Below are 22,401 nucleotides of genomic sequence, written 5' to 3'. Positions count from 1 at the left end.
TAATCTGTATTCGATATTATATAGCATGAATGGTTAACACTAATCAATCAACCGTGTGAATTTCTTTACATTATTTCTTTACATAGCGTAAATCATTAAATAATATAACTTATGTGAGCAATCTTGCTATTTGCGTCCAGATCTCGTGTAGAATCTAATTATGAAAATAATTTTATTTTTAACATTGAAACATTTAAATTTATCAAGAAGATATCAAAGTATACAGATGGATTAATGAAAAAATATTATATAAAGAACATTTTAATGTGATTAGTTTATTGAACCTAAAAGGAATATTAGGTGCGTGTGTTAAATGAAAGATAGAGTTATTAATATTTTCTGATTAATCAAGGAATTTCTAGATGCAAATAACATATGTGTTCACATAAAATCACAAATTACAAACAAACTTAAGCATGTATGAGATTTTTCGATAAAATATTTGCAATTTGATATAAATCGTAAGTCGTCTTTGAACTTCTTGTTAATTAAATGAAACAACACTTTAAAAATACTGAGTGCGCTGCTACTTGAAACTTTTTGTTACTTAGAGCCATCATTTTTGTGCTGTCATTCTTTAAAAAATGCATCTCTATCGTATGGAAAATTTTATGGAAAAATTGGATTAAATATTAGTATTGGCATAATATATAAAATTTGATCATGCGGTTTTGTAATCTTTTGAAAACCTTGATGTATAAAATTTATTAATCATTCAAAATAAGGGTTTCGTTTTGCGAAAAAAACGTACAATACGCAATTTCGCTAAAAAAACATTTAGCTAGCAATTTCGACCTTTGACTCCACTCAAGACGTCACTTTTTTAATTTTGCGGTATCATATTTTTGGAAAATCTTTATGAATATTATATAAAAAGTCTCTTTAATATCTATATTTCATATTTTTATCGATTTTTAAAGTTTTGGCGAAAAGTATTCAATTATTTTTGCTATTTGGTCGGGTAAATGTCAGATTTGCGACATTTTCTGATATGATATTCAGATTCTACGTTGATAATAATGCTTATAGAACCCTCTTGCTATTGTGTCAAAATTGCGAAACCGATAGCAAAAATATCTCGCAATATCAAAATTGAGATATTGAGTGAATTATGCATTATAGAGATTAAAAATCTGATTTGTGAAAACATCTCATCAGTTTCTAGCTAATTCAAAAATCTTTACTATCTTATTCGATTAAAATGAAAAGGGAATAGTTTCATTATGCTTTAAATGACAGCCTTATAATATAATCATAGTTTTTGCTCAATATGCAGCATTTTTTTTTCGAAATCTATGGTCAATGTCCTAAATACTGATTGCTTTGCATTCATATCTCTTACATTTTCTATACCCACATCACTATTCATTGCTATTCCTATCTTTTTCATTTTTGTTTGTTTCTCATAATTTCTCAAAAAGCATGATAACTTGATATTTGTAAATATCATACTTTATAACGTAAATAAGAACTTGACCTATTAAGAAAAGCAGTAATGAAAAGAAAATCTGAAATTCATAAAAATTACAAGTTTCTGATGACAATTAGCTTAATTAAACCAGGTACAAGATTATATAATTGTATTTTCTATCCAATTATCCATATAATATCTTATCCAGAAAAAATAACTTGATCAATACCAAATGATTTTTTAACTAGTAAATAAAGTATTTTCTTTACACACACATTGTATATCATAGTTTTTTTTTGGTTTCGCAAAACATCCAAAAACAAATATGCTATAAAAGTGACAATTTTAGCAAAACGAAACCCTTAATTTACTCCAATGATTAAAGAAAAAATAAAAAGAATGATATCAATTTTTTTATTCATGAATTACATCCAAAAAAGAATCATAAATAAGCACAATATCTTATAAGCTTTAATATTTTAGCATCGTTAAAATCTTCTTGTTTTCAAAATTGATTGACCAAAAATGTAAGTATAACCAATTTCTATTATATAATCCTTCTATAAAATATTAATAAACTTTGTTTCACAATTCTTTTGTCCAGATTATTAGTTTTCAAGCAAATTTTAATTCAAAACACATTGATATCACAATATCATGAAATCATTACATATCAATAAATTTTACAAACATTGTTTAGAGCAATATACTATAAAAATTAAAATTTAGAGACTTTCATTAGTCGTTCATAAAAAATTTTGTAATCTCTAATTTTCGGTTTTTTCCTGGAGATAGATTTGTTTTCATTCAGTGAAAATATACTAATTCTATGCATGAGTCCATGCGAGTATATATAGCTACAATCTTTTTTAGATTGAGAGATAGAAGCACTTAAACCAAACCAAAATTGAAGACTTAAAATTTTTATTCTTTAAACGCTCCGATAATATCAACATATCTTTATTCTAATGGCAAAAGAGTATAATAGCCATGTTAGGAACTAAGCAGAGATTTATAAAATATTAACTTTTTATTATAGAAAATTGGGAGATAAAGCTTGCATGTCAAAAAAAAATTATTAAATTTATACTAAGAAATCCTTATTAATTTTGTCATCGCTTGCTGTTTCCTTACTGCCTTTGGCTTTGCAAACAATAATAGTGACAATAAGGGCGATAATAACAACTACACCGATAATGACGCCAACGATGATCCACACCTTAGATGAGATTCCTTTCTTTCCATTATTTGATTTGGAGTCATTGTTGCCTGATTCACCTGATCCATTTGTGCTTGATGTTGAGTCTCCTGAAGATTGTGTATTCGGTGTTGGCTTTGGTGTTGGAGTTGGTGTTTTATATGGATCTTGAAGTTGGACTGAATTTGGATCGAATGGATCAGCAACAAAATTCATTTCATGAAGTTTAACTGTTCTGCAGAATATTTCTGGATGGACACAATATGCTGCTCTTAACACATAACCATAGCTGGCAGGAATATAATAATAGAATGCTTGACCGACATTGCTCTTATTGCATGTGATTGTGGTTGTTTTTTCAAATGTAGTTACATTCATCGTGTAACTATCATATTTGTTGCATTTATATGTTCCACAAACATCGTATACATTTCCATACTCAGATGCTCCAGGTAAAATTGCTTGACCATCTGGGCAACTATTGGAAGGATATGTTACATTGATGAAGTCAAAAATATATTTGTTGTATTGAAAATCTGCTTTCAACGGATTATAAAACTCATAACGTGCTGGACCACAATATTGTTGATAGTTAATGAATTGGCTTGGACATGAAATTTCAGAATCAGCTTTTAATGGAAGCCAACTTCCCCATGTCTTGAAGTTGAAGCCTGTGGCACCAAGATTGTCACCATTTGGTTTCTTCATGTAGTGATCGGGGAAAACTTTAGATGGAGGACCTGTTGCAAAGTCATTGATTGGTTGGCCACCAATTGTTGATTCTGGATTACCCCAAACAAGTGGTTGTGCATATCTCCAATCACACTTGTAATTTCCTGTATCTTGTAATATTGCCATCACTGCATCTGTAAGTCTCTCAAATGGACCTGATGCATCAGACATCGAACTTCCTGTCATTAACTCTGAATAGAAAGCACGTCCTTCAAGGTGGGAACCGGCTGTTCCGTAACCGCCACCGTCTTCAATTTCGATACCTGATGGACAACTGTGAGTTCCATTTGAGAATGTTTCAACACCATATCGTTTCTTCGCGAAGATGTGAGAATAAGGAGTTGTTAAGAATGTGAAAGACTTCTTGTGTATTGTAAGTTGACATGTTGGATTGTTATATGGTTGTGAGTTCTCATAAGGATGATACCAAGAAAACATTGAATCAGTAACACCAAGTGCATGACAAATTTCATGAATTAAAACTTGGAAGAACCAACGTTGCCATGTTGATTCGCTTTGAGTATTGTCTGGTATTTGCTTCGTATTTAAGTATACAATGCCACTGATTGGACGACTATAGACAGAATCATAATCAGTAGGGCCAGCCATTGCAAGAGGACTATCACTACCGAAATTCCTAAGAACAACTGGTAATATTAAATCATAGCCTGTATAACTTTTCTTTGGAGAGTATGTAAAAGAGTTCGATGAAGAAGTCTCCATTGTAATTGGGCCTGAAACAGGTATTACTTTAAGCAACTTCTCTAAATATATTCTAACATTATCCAATGTCCTTAAAAGATTCGCTTTTCGTGACGCATTTAAAAAATCTTCTTCTGTACATGTAATTGTGCCGTATCTCCATGAAATTTGTTGTCCGATACTTTTACATTTAAGATCATCATCGAGTTCACCTGTGATGAAATCTGTAACAATTTTAATACGAATGTTTTGCCATGAAGATTCTTGCAATTTTCTCTTTTGATGCTTTATTGAAGAAGGATCTATTTTTGGAACGAGCCAATCTTCATTCTCATTATGCATGCATCTAAATTCATGAGAATTGGCTAAAAAAAGCAACAAAAACATTATAAAATTGAATTTGTTGCATACCTTCAAAAAATGCGGAAGTGTTATGGCTTGTTCAATTCAATATATTAAACAATATTTGCTTGAATATATCGAACAACAATTTTTACAACCTTTGAATTTCAAATGGGATGTATCGTAAATTATATCCGAGTTCATATTAATATTCGATTTCATTAAATTATCTTTTTAGACGAATATCATTCAATTTTTTTGAAGGTAAAAATTTTAATATAAATGGAACAAACAAACCTTTTTTTATAAATTTGCATAATTCAATTGTTCAATTTAAACAAAAAATTGTATTTATGATAATCGGTTGTTGATTAAATAGTAAATTTACTATATTGGTATACAAATTATTAAAAATTAATTGATCGTTGTCATAAAAGTTACATTCTGTCAAATCAGTCACTCTTGTCTTGACGATGTGCTATTGATAAGTACATCTCACTTCCTTACGCAGTCAGCAACTATGTAGTATAGTATTTTTAATCACATTTCACTTATTTTTTCTCTCTTATTCATTTAAATTTAATGTTCATTTGAAATCATTATTTTGTCGATATAGTTTATGTAGTGCATACCTTTGGGCAAATAGTTAGAAATTTTCTTAATCTTAAAACATTATTTTATCATAAGTTGAGTTAAATGTTATATACCATATAATTAGACATATAACCAACATTTCAAATGAAAATTATTAATTTTATCTCTATGTAGTGTAGTTCAATGCATAAATCGGATTTGTTCAAAGTGGGCGCGGTTCAATTTTAACGACATTTTTTAACGCGATACGAGCGTAAGTCCATAGAATGTGTTTTGAGGGAAACTATAAAAATCCAAAATAGAGGTAAGTGCGCCATTATTACCTGCGAAGTTACATGGAATAAATCGAAGAGTAAGTACAAGATGATCTTGCATCTTTCCAAGTAAATGAAATTTATTAAAATTAAGATGATAATATTCATTTATAGTATGTGTATGATGTTTTTTCAAAATTTCTTCAAATAAAATGCAATGATAATTTTTGAATAATTTTTTTCTTGTGTATATTTCATTTTTTATTAGTGAAAATATCATTACATCAATAAGGAAAGCACAATCCAAATTCATATTAGTTAAATTAATATACGACCAAAAGTGCTTACTCTTAAACAACCGTCGGATTTCCGGGTGAAATCGTGACACACTTTCGTCTTTCGTAGGCAGTGGTGGTTGTTACAAAAGGTAACTTCGAATGTAGCGTGAAATCTGCAAAAAAAATTCTGAAATTTGAATGGAGAACACAAAAATTGAATAGTTTACGTCAATAAAAAAGAGAAAAATGAAGCCAATGTGTCTCGAACCTAGGACTTAGAGCAGCAATCCCACTGTTTATCCCATTACACTACACGCATCTCTCACCTCAGTGAATGAGATCAACTATATGATAACTTTGTCCCCATTATATTCTTGTGGAAAAGTGACAAATAGCAACTTTGACCCTCTCTCTGCATTTTATTTGAAGAAATTTTGAAAAAACATCATACACATACTATAAATGAATATTATCATCTTAATTTTAATAAATTTCATTTACTTGGAAAGATGCAAGATCATCTTGTACTTACTCTTCGATTTATTCCATGTAACTTCGCAGGTAATAATGGCGCACTTACCTCTATTTTGGATTTTTATAGTTTCCCTCAAAACACATTCTATGGACTTACGCTCGTATCGCGTTAAAAAATGTCGTTAAAATTGCCCACACGCCGTTCAAAGTGATTAATATGATTCCTGCAAACGTTTGCTTGGACATGAATTTTCAGAGTCTTTCATAAGAGCTGGTGAAGACTCCCATGTCTTGAAGTCAAAACCTGATTCACCAAGATTGTCACCGGTTGGTTTCTTCATGTAATGAGATGGAAAAACTCGAGATGGATATTTTGTTTTGACATAAATAATTGATATTTTTTATAAATCATAATTCATTTTAGTTAACGCATCATAAATTAAATAAAAGGTCAAAAAAAGATAATTCAAACAAATAAATCTTGATCATGATCACTGGACGTCTCTTTACTACCTTTGACCTTGCACACAATAATGGTTACAATAAGGATTATCAGAATAACAGCCCCAACCGATGCACCAATGATGATCCACATCTTGGTTGAGAGTCCTTTCTTACCTGAATCTGACTTAGAATCATCGGATTCACTTGGTTCATTTGGATCAGGTGTTGGTTCTATTTGGGAGCTCAGCGCAGGTGTATTTGGTGTTGGAGATGGCGTTTTATATGGATCTTGAAGTTGGACTGTGTTTGGATCGAATGGATCTGCAACAAAATTCATTTCATTAAGTTTAACTGATCTGCAGAATATTTCTGGATGAACACAATATGCTGTTCTTGGATATGAAATAAATGAGGAAGGCACTTCGTAAGAAAAAGCTGCACCAACATTGCTCTTATTACATTCTATAATAGTTGTTTTTCCGAGAGTTGTTACGTTCAGTGTAAAGCTATCATATTTATTACATTTGTATGGAGCACATAATTCAAAAACATTGCTAAATTGAGTGGCTCCAGGCAAAATTGCTTGACCATCAGGACAGCTATCTTGGGGATATGCAACATTTATATAGTCATAAAGATATCTCTTTGCAGGCAAATCAGCTTTTGATGGATTATAAAATTCATAACGAGCCGGACCACAATATTGCTGATATTTAATGTCATTACTTGGACATGAAATCTCAGAGTCTTTCACAACACTCGACGAACTCCCCCATGTTTTGAAGTCAAAACCCGTTCCACCAAGATTGTCACCGGTTGGTTTCTTCATGTAGTGATCGGGGAAAACTTTAGACGGAACACCTGTTGCAAAGTCATTGATTGGTTGGCCACCAATTGTTGATTCTGGATTACCCCATACAAGTGGTTGTGCATATTTCCAATCACACTTGTAATTTCCTGTATCTTGTAATATTGCCATCACTGCATCTGTAAGTCGTTGAAATGGCCCTGATGCATCAGACATCACAGTTCCCGTCATTAAATCTGAGTAAAAAACACGTCCTTCAAGGTGGGAACCAGATGTGCCTTCACCACCACCGTCTTCAATTTCGATACCTGATGGACAACTGTGAGTTCCATTTGAGAATGTTTCAACACCATATCGTTTCTTCGCGAAGATGTGAGAATAAGGAGTTGTTAAGAATGTGAAAGACTTCTTGTGTATTGTAAGTTGACATGTTGGATTGTTATATGGTTGTGAGTTCTCATAAGGATGATACCAAGAAAACATTGAACCAGTAACACCAAGTGCATGACAAATTTCATGAATTAAAACTTGGAAGTACCAACGTTGCCATGTTGACTCACTTTGTGTATTATCTGGAATTTTCTTTGTATTTAAGTATATAATTCCACTAATTGGACGCTTGTATGTTCTTTCATAACCAGTTGGACCAGCCATTGCAAGAGGACTATCACCACCGAAATTCTTAAGAACGACTGGTAATATTAAATCATAGCCTGTATAACTTTTCAATGGAGAATACGTAAAAGTATATGAACCAGCCGAATCCATAGTAATCGATCCTGTAACGGGTATCACTTTGAGTAACTTCTCTATATATATTCTAACATTATCCAATGTCCTTAAAAGATTCGCTCTTCGTGAAGCATTTAAAAAATCATCTTCCGTACATAGATGTGTCCCACGCTCCCATGAAATTGTTTGCCCAACGGTCTTACATTTAAATTCATCATCGAGTTCCCATGTGATAAAGTCTGTGACGATTTTAATACGAATGTTTCGCCATGAAGATTCTGTTAATTTTCTCTTTTGATGCTTTATTGAAGCAAGATCTATTTTGGGAACAAGCCAGTACTCATTTTCATTATGCATACATTGAAATGCGTGTGAATTCGCTAGAACAAACAAGAAAAACATTTGAAAAAAATTGAAATAATTGATTTAATTGAATAATTTCAATTAAACTTCAAAAAATAATCATTCAATTATTCTTGATAATTTGTCAATTAAATATATTATTGATTTGTGTTATAATTTGTTTATTTTTAAATTTCAATTATCCGATAAAAATGACAATTTTTAATGGTTAATTATATATCATCTTTACATATTGCAAAAGAAGTAATATAAGTATTTACTTAAGGGTTTCGTTTTGCGAAAAAAACGTACAATACGCAATTTCGCTAAAAAAACATTTAGCTAGCAATTTCGACCTTTGACTCCACTCAAGACGTCACTTTTTTAATTTTGCGGTATCATATTTTTGGAAAATCTTTATGAATATTATATAAAAAGTCTCTTTAATATCTATATTTCATATTTTTATCGATTTTTAAAGTTTTGGCGAAAAGTATTCAATTATTTTTGCTATTTGGTCGGGTAAATGTCAGATTTGCGACATTTTCTGATATGATATTCAGATTCTACGTTGATAATAATGCTTATAGAACCCTCTTGCTATTGTGTCAAAATTGCGAAACCGATAGCAAAAATATCTCGCAATATCAAAATTGAGATATTGAGTGAATTATGCATTATAGAGATTAAAAATCTGATTTGTGAAAACATCTCATCAGTTTCTAGCTAATTCAAAAATCTTTACTATCTTATTCGATTAAAATGAAAAGGGAATAGTTTCATTATGCTTTAAATGACAGCCTTATAATATAATCATAGTTTTTGCTCAATATGCAGCATTTTTTTTTCGAAATCTATGGTCAATGTCCTAAATACTGATTGCTTTGCATTCATATCTCTTACATTTTCTATACCCACATCACTATTCATTGCTATTCCTATCTTTTCATTTTGTTTGTTTCTCATAATTTCTCAAAAAACATGATAACTTGATATTTGTAAATATCATACTTTATAACGTAAATAAGAACTTGACCTATTAAGAAAAGCAGTAATGAAAAGAAAATCTGAAATTCATAAAAATTACAAGTTTCTGATGACAATTAGCTTAATTAAACCAGGTACAAGATTATATAATTGTATTTTCTATCCAATTATCCATATAATATCTTATCCAGAAAAAAAACTTGATCAATACCAAATGATTTTTTAACTAGTAAATAAAGTATTTTCTTTACACACACATTGTATATCATAGTTTTTTTTTTTTTTGGTTTCGCAAAACATCCAAAAACAAATATGCTATAAAAGTGACAATTTTAGCAAAACGAAACCCTTATTCTATATGCATTATTATCAACGTAGAATCCGAATATCATATCAGAAAATGTCGCAAATCTGACATTTACCCGACCAAATAGCAAAAATAATTGAATACTTTTCGCCAAAACTTTAAAAATCGATAAAAATATGAAATATAGATATTAAAGAGACTTTTTATATAATATTCATAAAGATTTTCCAAAAATATGATACCGCAAAATTAAAAAAGTGACGTCTTGAGTGGAGTCAAAGGTCGAAATTGCTAGCTAAATGTTTTTTTAGCGAAATTGCGTATTGTACGTTTTTTTCGCAAAACGAAACCCTTATGGTATAAATTAAACACCCATATAATACAATAATTGGTAACAAATAATGGTTTTCATTTTTAAGATTAAATGAAGACGAAAAATGATGCTGAAATAGTGAAGTACTTCACATGTACCTTTTAATCTGTATTCGATATTATATAGCATGAATGGTTAACACTAATCAATCAACCGTGTGAATTTCTTTACATTATTTCTTTACATAGCGTAAATCATTAAATAATATAACTTATGTGAGCAATCTTGCTATTTGCGTCCAGATCTCGTGTAGAATCTAATTATGAAAATAATTTTATTTTTAACATTGAAACATTTAAATTTATCAAGAAGATATCAAAGTATACAGATGGATTAATGAAAAAATATTATATAAAGAACATTTTAATGTGATTAGTTTATTGAACCTAAAAGGAATATTAGGTGCGTGTGTTAAATGAAAGATAGAGTTATTAATATTTTCTGATTAATCAAGGAATTTCTAGATGCAAATAACATATGTGTTCACATAAAATCACAAATTACAAACAAACTTAAGCATGTATGAGATTTTTCGATAAAATATTTGCAATTTGATATAAATCGTAAGTCGTCTTTGAACTTCTTGTTAATTAAATGAAACAACACTTTAAAAATACTGAGTGCGCTGCTACTTGAAACTTTTTGTTACTTAGAGCCATCATTTTTGTGCTGTCATTCTTTAAAAAATGCATCTCTATCGTATGGAAAATTTTATGGAAAAATTGGATTAAATATTAGTATTGGCATAATATATAAAATTTGATCATGCGGTTTTGTAATCTTTTGAAAACCTTGATGTATAAAATTTATTAATCATTCAAAATAAGGGTTTCGTTTTGCGAAAAAAACGTACAATACGCAATTTCGCTAAAAAAACATTTAGCTAGCAATTTCGACCTTTGACTCCACTCAAGACGTCACTTTTTTAATTTTGCGGTATCATATTTTTGGAAAATCTTTATGAATATTATATAAAAAGTCTCTTTAATATCTATATTTCATATTTTTATCGATTTTTAAAGTTTTGGCGAAAAGTATTCAATTATTTTTGCTATTTGGTCGGGTAAATGTCAGATTTGCGACATTTTCTGATATGATATTCAGATTCTACGTTGATAATAATGCTTATAGAACCCTCTTGCTATTGTGTCAAAATTGCGAAACCGATAGCAAAAATATCTCGCAATATCAAAATTGAGATATTGAGTGAATTATGCATTATAGAGATTAAAAATCTGATTTGTGAAAACATCTCATCAGTTTCTAGCTAATTCAAAAATCTTTACTATCTTATTCGATTAAAATGAAAAGGGAATAGTTTCATTATGCTTTAAATGACAGCCTTATAATATAATCATAGTTTTTGCTCAATATGCAGCATTTTTTTTTCGAAATCTATGGTCAATGTCCTAAATACTGATTGCTTTGCATTCATATCTCTTACATTTTCTATACCCACATCACTATTCATTGCTATTCCTATCTTTTTCATTTTTGTTTGTTTCTCATAATTTCTCAAAAAGCATGATAACTTGATATTTGTAAATATCATACTTTATAACGTAAATAAGAACTTGACCTATTAAGAAAAGCAGTAATGAAAAGAAAATCTGAAATTCATAAAAATTACAAGTTTCTGATGACAATTAGCTTAATTAAACCAGGTACAAGATTATATAATTGTATTTTCTATCCAATTATCCATATAATATCTTATCCAGAAAAAATAACTTGATCAATACCAAATGATTTTTTAACTAGTAAATAAAGTATTTTCTTTACACACACATTGTATATCATAGTTTTTTTTTGGTTTCGCAAAACATCCAAAAACAAATATGCTATAAAAGTGACAATTTTAGCAAAACGAAACCCTTAATTTACTCCAATGATTAAAGAAAAAATAAAAAGAATGATATCAATTTTTTTATTCATGAATTACATCCAAAAAAGAATCATAAATAAGCACAATATCTTATAAGCTTTAATATTTTAGCATCGTTAAAATCTTCTTGTTTTCAAAATTGATTGACCAAAAATGTAAGTATAACCAATTTCTATTATATAATCCTTCTATAAAATATTAATAAACTTTGTTTCACAATTCTTTTGTCCAGATTATTAGTTTTCAAGCAAATTTTAATTCAAAACACATTGATATCACAATATCATGAAATCATTACATATCAATAAATTTTACAAACATTGTTTAGAGCAATATACTATAAAAATTAAAATTTAGAGACTTTCATTAGTCGTTCATAAAAAATTTTGTAATCTCTAATTTTCGGTTTTTTCCTGGAGATAGATTTGTTTTCATTCAGTGAAAATATACTAATTCTATGCATGAGTCCATGCGAGTATATATAGCTACAATCTTTTTTAGATTGAGAGATAGAAGCACTTAAACCAAACCAAAATTGAAGACTTAAAATTTTTATTCTTTAAACGCTCCGATAATATCAACATATCTTTATTCTAATGGCAAAAGAGTATAATAGCCATGTTAGGAACTAAGCAGAGATTTATAAAATATTAACTTTTTATTATAGAAAATTGGGAGATAAAGCTTGCATGTCAAAAAAAAATTATTAAATTTATACTAAGAAATCCTTATTAATTTTGTCATCGCTTGCTGTTTCCTTACTGCCTTTGGCTTTGCAAACAATAATAGTGACAATAAGGGCGATAATAACAACTACACCGATAATGACGCCAACGATGATCCACACCTTAGATGAGATTCCTTTCTTTCCATTATTTGATTTGGAGTCATTGTTGCCTGATTCACCTGATCCATTTGTGCTTGATGTTGAGTCTCCTGAAGATTGTGTATTCGGTGTTGGCTTTGGTGTTGGAGTTGGTGTTTTATATGGATCTTGAAGTTGGACTGAATTTGGATCGAATGGATCAGCAACAAAATTCATTTCATGAAGTTTAACTGTTCTGCAGAATATTTCTGGATGGACACAATATGCTGCTCTTAACACATAACCATAGCTGGCAGGAATATAATAATAGAATGCTTGACCGACATTGCTCTTATTGCATGTGATTGTGGTTGTTTTTTCAAATGTAGTTACATTCATCGTGTAACTATCATATTTGTTGCATTTATATGTTCCACAAACATCGTATACATTTCCATACTCAGATGCTCCAGGTAAAATTGCTTGACCATCTGGGCAACTATTGGAAGGATATGTTACATTGATGAAGTCAAAAATATATTTGTTGTATTGAAAATCTGCTTTCAACGGATTATAAAACTCATAACGTGCTGGACCACAATATTGTTGATAGTTAATGAATTGGCTTGGACATGAAATTTCAGAATCAGCTTTTAATGGAAGCCAACTTCCCCATGTCTTGAAGTTGAAGCCTGTGGCACCAAGATTGTCACCATTTGGTTTCTTCATGTAGTGATCGGGGAAAACTTTAGATGGAGGACCTGTTGCAAAGTCATTGATTGGTTGGCCACCAATTGTTGATTCTGGATTACCCCAAACAAGTGGTTGTGCATATCTCCAATCACACTTGTAATTTCCTGTATCTTGTAATATTGCCATCACTGCATCTGTAAGTCTCTCAAATGGACCTGATGCATCAGACATCGAACTTCCTGTCATTAACTCTGAATAGAAAGCACGTCCTTCAAGGTGGGAACCGGCTGTTCCGTAACCGCCACCGTCTTCAATTTCGATACCTGATGGACAACTGTGAGTTCCATTTGAGAATGTTTCAACACCATATCGTTTCTTCGCGAAGATGTGAGAATAAGGAGTTGTTAAGAATGTGAAAGACTTCTTGTGTATTGTAAGTTGACATGTTGGATTGTTATATGGTTGTGAGTTCTCATAAGGATGATACCAAGAAAACATTGAATCAGTAACACCAAGTGCATGACAAATTTCATGAATTAAAACTTGGAAGAACCAACGTTGCCATGTTGATTCGCTTTGAGTATTGTCTGGTATTTGCTTCGTATTTAAGTATACAATGCCACTGATTGGACGACTATAGACAGAATCATAATCAGTAGGGCCAGCCATTGCAAGAGGACTATCACTACCGAAATTCCTAAGAACAACTGGTAATATTAAATCATAGCCTGTATAACTTTTCTTTGGAGAGTATGTAAAAGAGTTCGATGAAGAAGTCTCCATTGTAATTGGGCCTGAAACAGGTATTACTTTAAGCAACTTCTCTAAATATATTCTAACATTATCCAATGTCCTTAAAAGATTCGCTTTTCGTGACGCATTTAAAAAATCTTCTTCTGTACATGTAATTGTGCCGTATCTCCATGAAATTTGTTGTCCGATACTTTTACATTTAAGATCATCATCGAGTTCACCTGTGATGAAATCTGTAACAATTTTAATACGAATGTTTTGCCATGAAGATTCTTGCAATTTTCTCTTTTGATGCTTTATTGAAGAAGGATCTATTTTTGGAACGAGCCAATCTTCATTCTCATTATGCATGCATCTAAATTCATGAGAATTGGCTAAAAAAAGCAACAAAAACATTATAAAATTGAATTTGTTGCATACCTTCAAAAAATGCGGAAGTGTTATGGCTTGTTCAATTCAATATATTAAACAATATTTGCTTGAATATATCGAACAACAATTTTTACAACCTTTGAATTTCAAATGGGATGTATCGTAAATTATATCCGAGTTCATATTAATATTCGATTTCATTAAATTATCTTTTTAGACGAATATCATTCAATTTTTTTGAAGGTAAAAATTTTAATATAAATGGAACAAACAAACCTTTTTTTATAAATTTGCATAATTCAATTGTTCAATTTAAACAAAAAATTGTATTTATGATAATCGGTTGTTGATTAAATAGTAAATTTACTATATTGGTATACAAATTATTAAAAATTAATTGATCGTTGTCATAAAAGTTACATTCTGTCAAATCAGTCACTCTTGTCTTGACGATGTGCTATTGATAAGTACATCTCACTTCCTTACGCAGTCAGCAACTATGTAGTATAGTATTTTTAATCACATTTCACTTATTTTTTCTCTCTTATTCATTTAAATTTAATGTTCATTTGAAATCATTATTTTGTCGATATAGTTTATGTAGTGCATACCTTTGGGCAAATAGTTAGAAATTTTCTTAATCTTAAAACATTATTTTATCATAAGTTGAGTTAAATGTTATATACCATATAATTAGACATATAACCAACATTTCAAATGAAAATTATTAATTTTATCTCTATGTAGTGTAGTTCAATGCATAAATCGGATTTGTTCAAAGTGATTAATATGATTCCTGCAAACGTTTGCTTGGACATGAATTTTCAGAGTCTTTCATAAGAGCTGGTGAAGACTCCCATGTCTTGAAGTCAAAACCTGATTCACCAAGATTGTCACCGGTTGGTTTCTTCATGTAATGAGATGGAAAAACTCGAGATGGATATTTTGTTTTGACATAAATAATTGATATTTTATTATAAATCATAATTCATTTTAGTTAACGCATCATAAATTAAATAAAAGGTCAAAAAAAGATAATTCAAACAAATAAATCTTGATCATGATCACTGGACGTCTCTTTACTACCTTTGACCTTGCACACAATAATGGTTACAATAAGGATTATCAGAATAACAGCCCCAACCGATGCACCAATGATGATCCACATCTTGGTTGAGAGTCCTTTCTTACCTGAATCTGACTTAGAATCATCGGATTCACTTGGTTCATTTGGATCAGGTGTTGGTTCTATTTGGGAGCTCAGCGCAGGTGTATTTGGTGTTGGAGATGGCGTTTTATATGGATCTTGAAGTTGGACTGTGTTTGGATCGAATGGATCTGCAACAAAATTCATTTCATTAAGTTTAACTGATCTGCAGAATATTTCTGGATGAACACAATATGCTGTTCTTGGATATGAAATAAATGAGGAAGGCACTTCGTAAGAAAAAGCTGCACCAACATTGCTCTTATTACATTCTATAATAGTTGTTTTTCCGAGAGTTGTTACGTTCAGTGTAAAGCTATCATATTTATTACATTTGTATGGAGCACATAATTCAAAAACATTGCTAAATTGAGTGGCTCCAGGCAAAATTGCTTGACCATCAGGACAGCTATCTTGGGGATATGCAACATTTATATAGTCATAAAGATATCTCTTTGCAGGCAAATCAGCTTTTGATGGATTATAAAATTCATAACGAGCCGGACCACAATATTGCTGATATTTAATGTCATTACTTGGACATGAAATCTCAGAGTCTTTCACAACACTCGACGAACTCCCCCATGTTTTGAAGTCAAAACCCGTTCCACCAAGATTGTCACCGGTTGGTTTCTTCATGTAGTGATCGGGGAAAACTTTAGACGGAACACCTGTTGCAAAGTCATTGATTGGTTGGCCACCAATTGTTGATTCTGGATTACCCCAAACAAGTGGTTGTGCATATTTCCAATCACACTTGTAATTTCCTGTATCTTGTAATATTGCCATCACTGCATCTGTAAGTCGTTGAAATGGCCCTGATGCATCAGACATCACAGTTCCCGTCATTAAATCTGAGTAAAAAACACGTCCTTCAAGGTGGAAACCAGATGTGCCTTCACCACCACCGTCTTCAATTTCGATACCTGATGGACAACTGTGAGTTCCATTTGAGAATGTTTCAACACCATATCGTTTCTTCGCGAAGATGTGAGAATAAGGAGTTGTTAAGAATGTGAAAGACTTCTTGTGTATTGTAAGTTGACATGTTGGATTGTTATATGGTTGTGAGTTCTCATAAGGATGATACCAAGAAAACATTGAACCAGTAACACCAAGTGCATGACAAATTTCATGAATTAAAACTTGGAAGAACCAACGTTCCCAAGATGATTCGCTTTGAGTGTTATCTGGAATATCCTTTGTACTTAAGTAGACAATGCCGCTAATTGGACGATTGTAAGTATTTTCATAATCAGTTGGACCAGCCATTGCAAGAGGACTATTATCACCGAAGTTTCTAAGAACAACTGGTAATATCAAGTCATATCCGCTGTAACTTTTCAAAGGTGAGTATGTAAAAGAATCTGATCCTGCTGTCGCCATAGTAATTGATCCGGAAACAGGTATTACTTTGAGTAACTTCTCTAAATATATTCTAACATTATCCAATGTCCTTAAAAGATTCTCTTTTCGTGACGCATTTAAAAAATCTTCTTCTGTACATTGAGCATCACCATATCTCCATTTAATTGCTTGTCCGACACTTTTACATTTGAGTTTATCATCGAGTTCACCTGTGATGAAATCTGTAACAATTTTAATACGAATGTTTTGCCATGAAGATTCTTGCAATTTTCTCTTTTGATGCTTGATTGAAGCAGGATCTATTTTTGGAACAAGCCAATCTTCATTTTCATTGTGCATACATCTAAATTCACGAGCACTAGCAAAAACAAGCAACAAAAACATTTGAAAAGACAAAATATTGAAAACTTTGAATAAATTGAATGCTACAATATTTCATCAAATCAAAATCAATTGAACTATTCACCTTATCAAACTACATTTTTATTTTTCCAATAATAACGGTTCGTAAATTCTGATCATCGTTCAATCAAAAGCTGGCTTTGCTATTTATGGCTCTCATTTATGACATTGTTTCTGGTCTAACTAAACCGGGTATATGCATCTACATTATGTTTCAATATTGAAAATTTATCCATCTTGAATGTTCAAATTCAATAACGTAATAGATTTTGGTTAGATATAATATTAATGTGTAGAGTTAAATAGATTTTACTATATAAATAAGCTAATATTTAACATTTTATTTAATAAAAATTAATAATTTTGAAAATCGATGAAGTACAAAACATAAAACTATATAAATATTAAATACATATTGTATTATAGTATCCTTGCGTGATTCCTTAAGGATTGGATTGTGATGTTGGTATTTCTTTAATTGACCAGTTTTTAATGTCAAAACTGAAGAACCCTTCGCGTTTTTGTATTGACCACATCATTGTTTTGGAGGAATATTTCCATCCCCGCTTAATTAATTCTTGTGCTGCAATTTCTTGAACAATATCATGCGGTTGAGCATAAAACATAAAGAATAGAGTTTCATCGGGCATTTTTGGTATGACAGAAGCTATGGGTGAAACGTTAATAAAATCAAGCCAATCTTTCGGAGTTTTTGATGGATCTAGGATAGCGAAAGCATTATCTGAAAAAAAGGATCTTCCATCAAACGTTGAATTTTCCGGAATACCAAGTACTTGTCGCTCAATTCCGATTTGAGCCATTTTTTGTTCAGGTGGTAACGATCTGATTTCATTAATAAAATCTTTTATTGTAGGTCCTCTATTGACATCATCTAGCTTATCTGTAACCCTACTGGAAGGTGCGCTTCCCGATCTAATGATCATTTCAGAAATTTATCAATATTGAGACCCCTTCTTTTGGCTTAATCGCCCCCTAAATTTAGAATGATCTCCCAAATTTCTATTTATTTGGTTCAGATAATTCTAATATTGAAAAATAAAACCAAAAATTTGTTATCAGAGAAATCAATATCCGCCAAAATTGAGTATGAACCAAAAATAACTATAAAACGCATTCTACACAAGGAATAGGATGCAATGGTGAAAATTTTGAATAATGCTTTGATTTCAGAAGGATGTTTAAAATTTTTATGTCATCACCGTGGAATGCGAATACAGATTATTATGAGATTCTAGGAGTTGAAGAAAACGCAAAATTAGACAGTATAAAGCAAGCCTATAACGAAAGAACCACTAAACTACTCAAATTAATGACAAGCGCTAATCAATCTGAAACTAAACACTTATTACACTTAATTGAGCATGCATATTCTATACTTTCTGATAGTAGGGAACGTGATTGGTATAATTCTCATCGAGTTTACAATTTTAACGGAATCAAAGATTTACTTCAAACTAAAGTTGATATATTCAGATTGTTTAAAGCTGACGCATATGATGGATATGGTAATGATCCCAATGGCTTCTATGCTGTATTTGACAATGCATTTTCAACAATTGCTACTGAAGAAGGCATTTCAGCTCCATCTTTTGGAATATCTATTACACCATATGAGGATGTTGATAAGTTCTATGCTTTTTGGACATGCTTTAACACAAAGCGAAATTTAACTTTACAATGTTTGACTGCGCAGAATGATGCAGAAACAACATGGGCAACATTTCAGAACGTACTAAGAGAATTTATCGCAACTGTTCGCTATTTAGCGACATTTGCAAGAAAAAGAGATCCAAGAGTTATAAATGAAATTAAAAAACGTCAAGAATTACCCAGAAACTCCAGTATTACAGTCCAACAGCCTGTATCTACTGAGGGGCAGCAAGAAAACAACGAAAGCGAGTTAGATGTTCAAAAAGAAATGAAGCTCAAAGAATTTTTATTAGAATACGCAGCTATACAGATCAAACATTCGAAGGTTGTAGATTTAAATAAAATTACGGAAAAAGTTAAAAATTCGCCTTACAAAGCTTACACTTTTCTTCGTTGTATTAACGAAAATAAGAATATTTCTTCCAAAGGACTCCAAGGATTTAAAGAATCAATCAAATTTTTCGGGGAATCCGATCTTCAAATTCCGATGAAAATTTACAAAGCTGATAACCAAGAATCACCACGCCAATTTGTCCATTTCAAGATAAATCGCAATCCTAACTGCATAGATCAGTTCTGCCAAAAGCTTGGAAACTCAATTTCCCCACTCGATGTCATAACCGCTGCCCATCGTCTTCAAAAGATCGACAATGAGGAGAAAGATGAATATCTTAAGTATTTAGACTACAGGAGCAAGGATACACAGATCCGAGTCTATTCTTTCATCTCAAATCCATTGACACATGGCCATTTAATAAAAAACATGAAAACTATTGGTTCATACGCGAAACAGTATCATCCAATAGGCATGGCTCCGTCGTCATTCTGCGACGAAATGGCCAAATCAGTATTGAACAACAGCTACATAACAGTTGACCAGTCAACAAACGAAAAAGATGGTAAAAAAGTTCATATCATCAATCAAGTATCAACACAACTTGAAGTCGTAGAAGATGACCATGCAGACTTCGATGTGAAATGCACGAGAAATGAGAATGTTATCAAAAGACTCAATGAATACGGAGAATCGTATTTTTACACATCTCCTGATTTCACGAAAGAATTGATTGAAACGTTTGGGCCAAAAGGATGTTTGATAACTAAATTCTGCAAGATCAATTGGGATATATCATTCAAGTTCTTGTTGAAGTTTTTAGTCAAAAGATACAAAAGATTACAAATTGGAAGACTTCTTTCGAAACCAGAATGGTCAAGAACTCTTGAAACTTATCTTCCTGTTTCAAGGGCAAGTTTCTCTAAGATTCCAAACAAGCTTGTTGACTATCACAGGTTCTCTTTCATTCCTTTACCATTGAAGTTTAATGTTGAGAATGTAGCTTATTTGGTTGATTTGTTTGAGCGTTTTTATGCATCATATTTGTTTATCAAAGAAACGATGTGTGAAAAGGAAGTTTTCACAAACGCTGTTGCTGTTTTGAGATCAAATGATGTTGTTTATAACATGACGTATTCCGAAGCACAGTTAGTTACATCTCTTGCAATTCTTGCAAAGAGAATGGACAACATCAGATCGACATCAAATGAAACAAGCAAATCCAGAAAACTTGCAATCGAAATCGGAATAACTGATAATCAAATGAATACTGCAACAAGAGTTAATGAAATGATCCATGAATTGATCATCAACAGGAAACTCCAGATCAAACAAGCTGTTCCACAAATCGCTGGTTTGTTGGATGAAGTCAACAACAAAGCTGTGAAAGAAATGTTGACAATTGTTTTGATCTGCATCAGAGCAATGAAATTCGTTTCTGCAAATAAAAGCAAAGAAGGAGAAATTGTTCAGATGAGTTGCAATGATGGATTGCTCAGAATGTGGATCAAAGGATCCAATGGATATTTCCCAACTTGCGCTGTAGATTTGGAAAGATACAAATCAACAAAAGGTATCTTGGATATTTAACTGTTTATTTTTGTTGTTTAATCATTTTCCTTGTATTTTTATTATATTATTTTCTTTGTTTTAATATAAAAAGACTTTTAGATTCCTTCTATAATATATTAATACCAATGTATCCATCCAAAAAAAATAATTATAAATAATATTTTGATAAAAATCATGAGTTTATGCCACTATTACTCATGTTAAGATAGAAAATTGGCCAAAATGATACTAATTTGATCACATTACTCTAGGAATCCATGTATCTACCACGTAAATAAAGATAAATGTAAATTTATCCAATATGAATGCTTGATTTGCTATTTAATGCAGAAGATTTGACAATTGGGCTATGATACATAAGGGTTTGGAATAATTTTTTTAATCAAAATAAAAATATGTTAAATATAATAATTTGATTCAATGATAAAATAAGCATTTGAATATAACAGTAGAATAAATAACAAATTTTATTAGAACACCAAATAAATAAAAAAAAAAATTATCTATTATTCTTAGAAGATTGTGTAAAATCTGGGTGATGAGTAACAACTTTCCAAGTACAGTAAAGGGTATCATCAGGATCATCATTATCGAAAAATTTAATAATTTGAAGTGGACAGTTGTCGAAATTCCTTATATTATCTACTTGGATGCATACAAATTTTGAATTATCTATAGTGCATATCCTACCATCGCGTAATAATTTCCATTGCTGAGAATCTTTTTGTCTTTCATCGAGATTGATCTGCTTTAAAATTAAATTATCATCTTCGATCGTCCAGCAATCACCAGTATATAATGATACTATTCTTCCTTCTTTCCATGTCCATAGATATTTCGGATCTCGTTCTGGATTTGAAGTTAATACAACTGATGTAAATGAAATTGGTTTATCCATAGCAGCTGAAGGGATAACATATGAAGGAACATCATCGATGTCAACTTGTAAATAGAAGTTAAACATCTCAAAAATTTTGCGATATCGCTAATAAACGTCACTTTTTTGAGAATTTCTAAACTAAAAGATTTACCAATTCATTCATCCTACTTTATATGCTGCTAAAATACCGTGCACATACCATCTTACGATTGACTGGCAGATATCATTTCTATTTTGTCATGTAATTATGATAAAAATTAAAATTTCTTTTTCTATCTTACTTTTAATATGCAAAATTAAGAGCGTGTGTAATGTTAGTTCATGTTACTGTTAAAACTAGTTAATACAAATTAACTACAATCAGAGTTACGTTGTTTCATATTATATGCCTTGTAAAATGAAGAAAATACAAACTATATCTTGTTTATAGAAAAACCTCTATTATACCTTGTAAAATATGAATCAATATGAAGAAGATTGC

General features: G+C 31.0%; 7 protein-coding genes across 7 annotated transcripts; 1 reads left to right on the top strand and 6 right to left on the bottom strand.

The window, feature by feature from the left end:
- Window positions 1-2,495: 2,495 nt before the first annotated feature.
- TVAGG3_0488010 (regulation of choline O-acetyltransferase protein) lies at window positions 2,496-2,987 on the bottom strand (the record flags this gene model as incomplete). Its single annotated transcript, XM_051236075.1, has 1 exon — window positions 2,496-2,987. One exon carries the CDS (start codon window positions 2,985-2,987, stop codon window positions 2,496-2,498), a length of 492 nt encoding a protein of 163 aa, XP_051093899.1.
- A 2,963-nt stretch (window positions 2,988-5,950) lies between these two features.
- Window positions 5,951-8,426, bottom strand: TVAGG3_0488000 (regulation of choline O-acetyltransferase protein; the record flags this gene model as incomplete). Its single annotated transcript, XM_051236074.1, has 1 exon — window positions 6,452-8,326. The coding sequence occupies one exon, from the start codon at window positions 8,324-8,326 to the stop codon at window positions 6,452-6,454; it is 1,875 nt and encodes a 624-aa protein (XP_051093898.1).
- A 4,149-nt stretch (window positions 8,427-12,575) lies between these two features.
- Window positions 12,576-13,067, bottom strand: TVAGG3_0487990 (regulation of choline O-acetyltransferase protein; the record flags this gene model as incomplete). Its single annotated transcript, XM_051236073.1, has 1 exon — window positions 12,576-13,067. One exon carries the CDS (start codon window positions 13,065-13,067, stop codon window positions 12,576-12,578), a length of 492 nt encoding a protein of 163 aa, XP_051093897.1.
- Window positions 13,068-14,835: 1,768 nt separating this feature from the next.
- On the bottom strand, window positions 14,836-17,484 carry TVAGG3_0487980 (regulation of choline O-acetyltransferase protein; the record flags this gene model as incomplete). Its single annotated transcript, XM_001308107.2, has 1 exon — window positions 15,526-15,840. The coding sequence occupies one exon, from the start codon at window positions 15,838-15,840 to the stop codon at window positions 15,526-15,528; it is 315 nt and encodes a 104-aa protein (XP_001308108.2).
- A 56-nt stretch (window positions 17,485-17,540) lies between these two features.
- TVAGG3_0487970 (NOT2 / NOT3 / NOT5 family) lies at window positions 17,541-18,412 on the bottom strand (the record flags this gene model as incomplete). Its single annotated transcript, XM_001308108.2, has 1 exon — window positions 17,907-18,407. One exon carries the CDS (start codon window positions 18,405-18,407, stop codon window positions 17,907-17,909), a length of 501 nt encoding a protein of 166 aa, XP_001308109.1.
- A 261-nt stretch (window positions 18,413-18,673) lies between these two features.
- On the top strand, window positions 18,674-21,058 carry TVAGG3_0487960 (zinc ion binding; the record flags this gene model as incomplete). The annotated part of the gene is made up of 1 exon (XM_001308109.1): window positions 18,674-21,058. One exon carries the CDS (start codon window positions 18,674-18,676, stop codon window positions 21,056-21,058), a length of 2,385 nt encoding a protein of 794 aa, XP_001308110.1.
- Window positions 21,059-21,539: 481 nt separating this feature from the next.
- On the bottom strand, window positions 21,540-22,004 carry TVAGG3_0487950 (Ricin B-like lectins family; the record flags this gene model as incomplete). The annotated part of the gene is made up of 1 exon (XM_001308110.1): window positions 21,540-22,004. The coding sequence occupies one exon, from the start codon at window positions 22,002-22,004 to the stop codon at window positions 21,540-21,542; it is 465 nt and encodes a 154-aa protein (XP_001308111.1).
- Window positions 22,005-22,401: the final 397 nt, after the last annotated feature.

The sequence above is a fragment of the Trichomonas vaginalis genome, chromosome II, assembly GCF_026262505.1.
Source record: "Trichomonas vaginalis G3 chromosome II, whole genome shotgun sequence".
In the NCBI taxonomy this organism is placed as follows: Eukaryota; Parabasalia; order Trichomonadida; family Trichomonadidae; genus Trichomonas; species Trichomonas vaginalis.
This window is presented reverse-complemented; position numbering and strand designations above follow the sequence as displayed.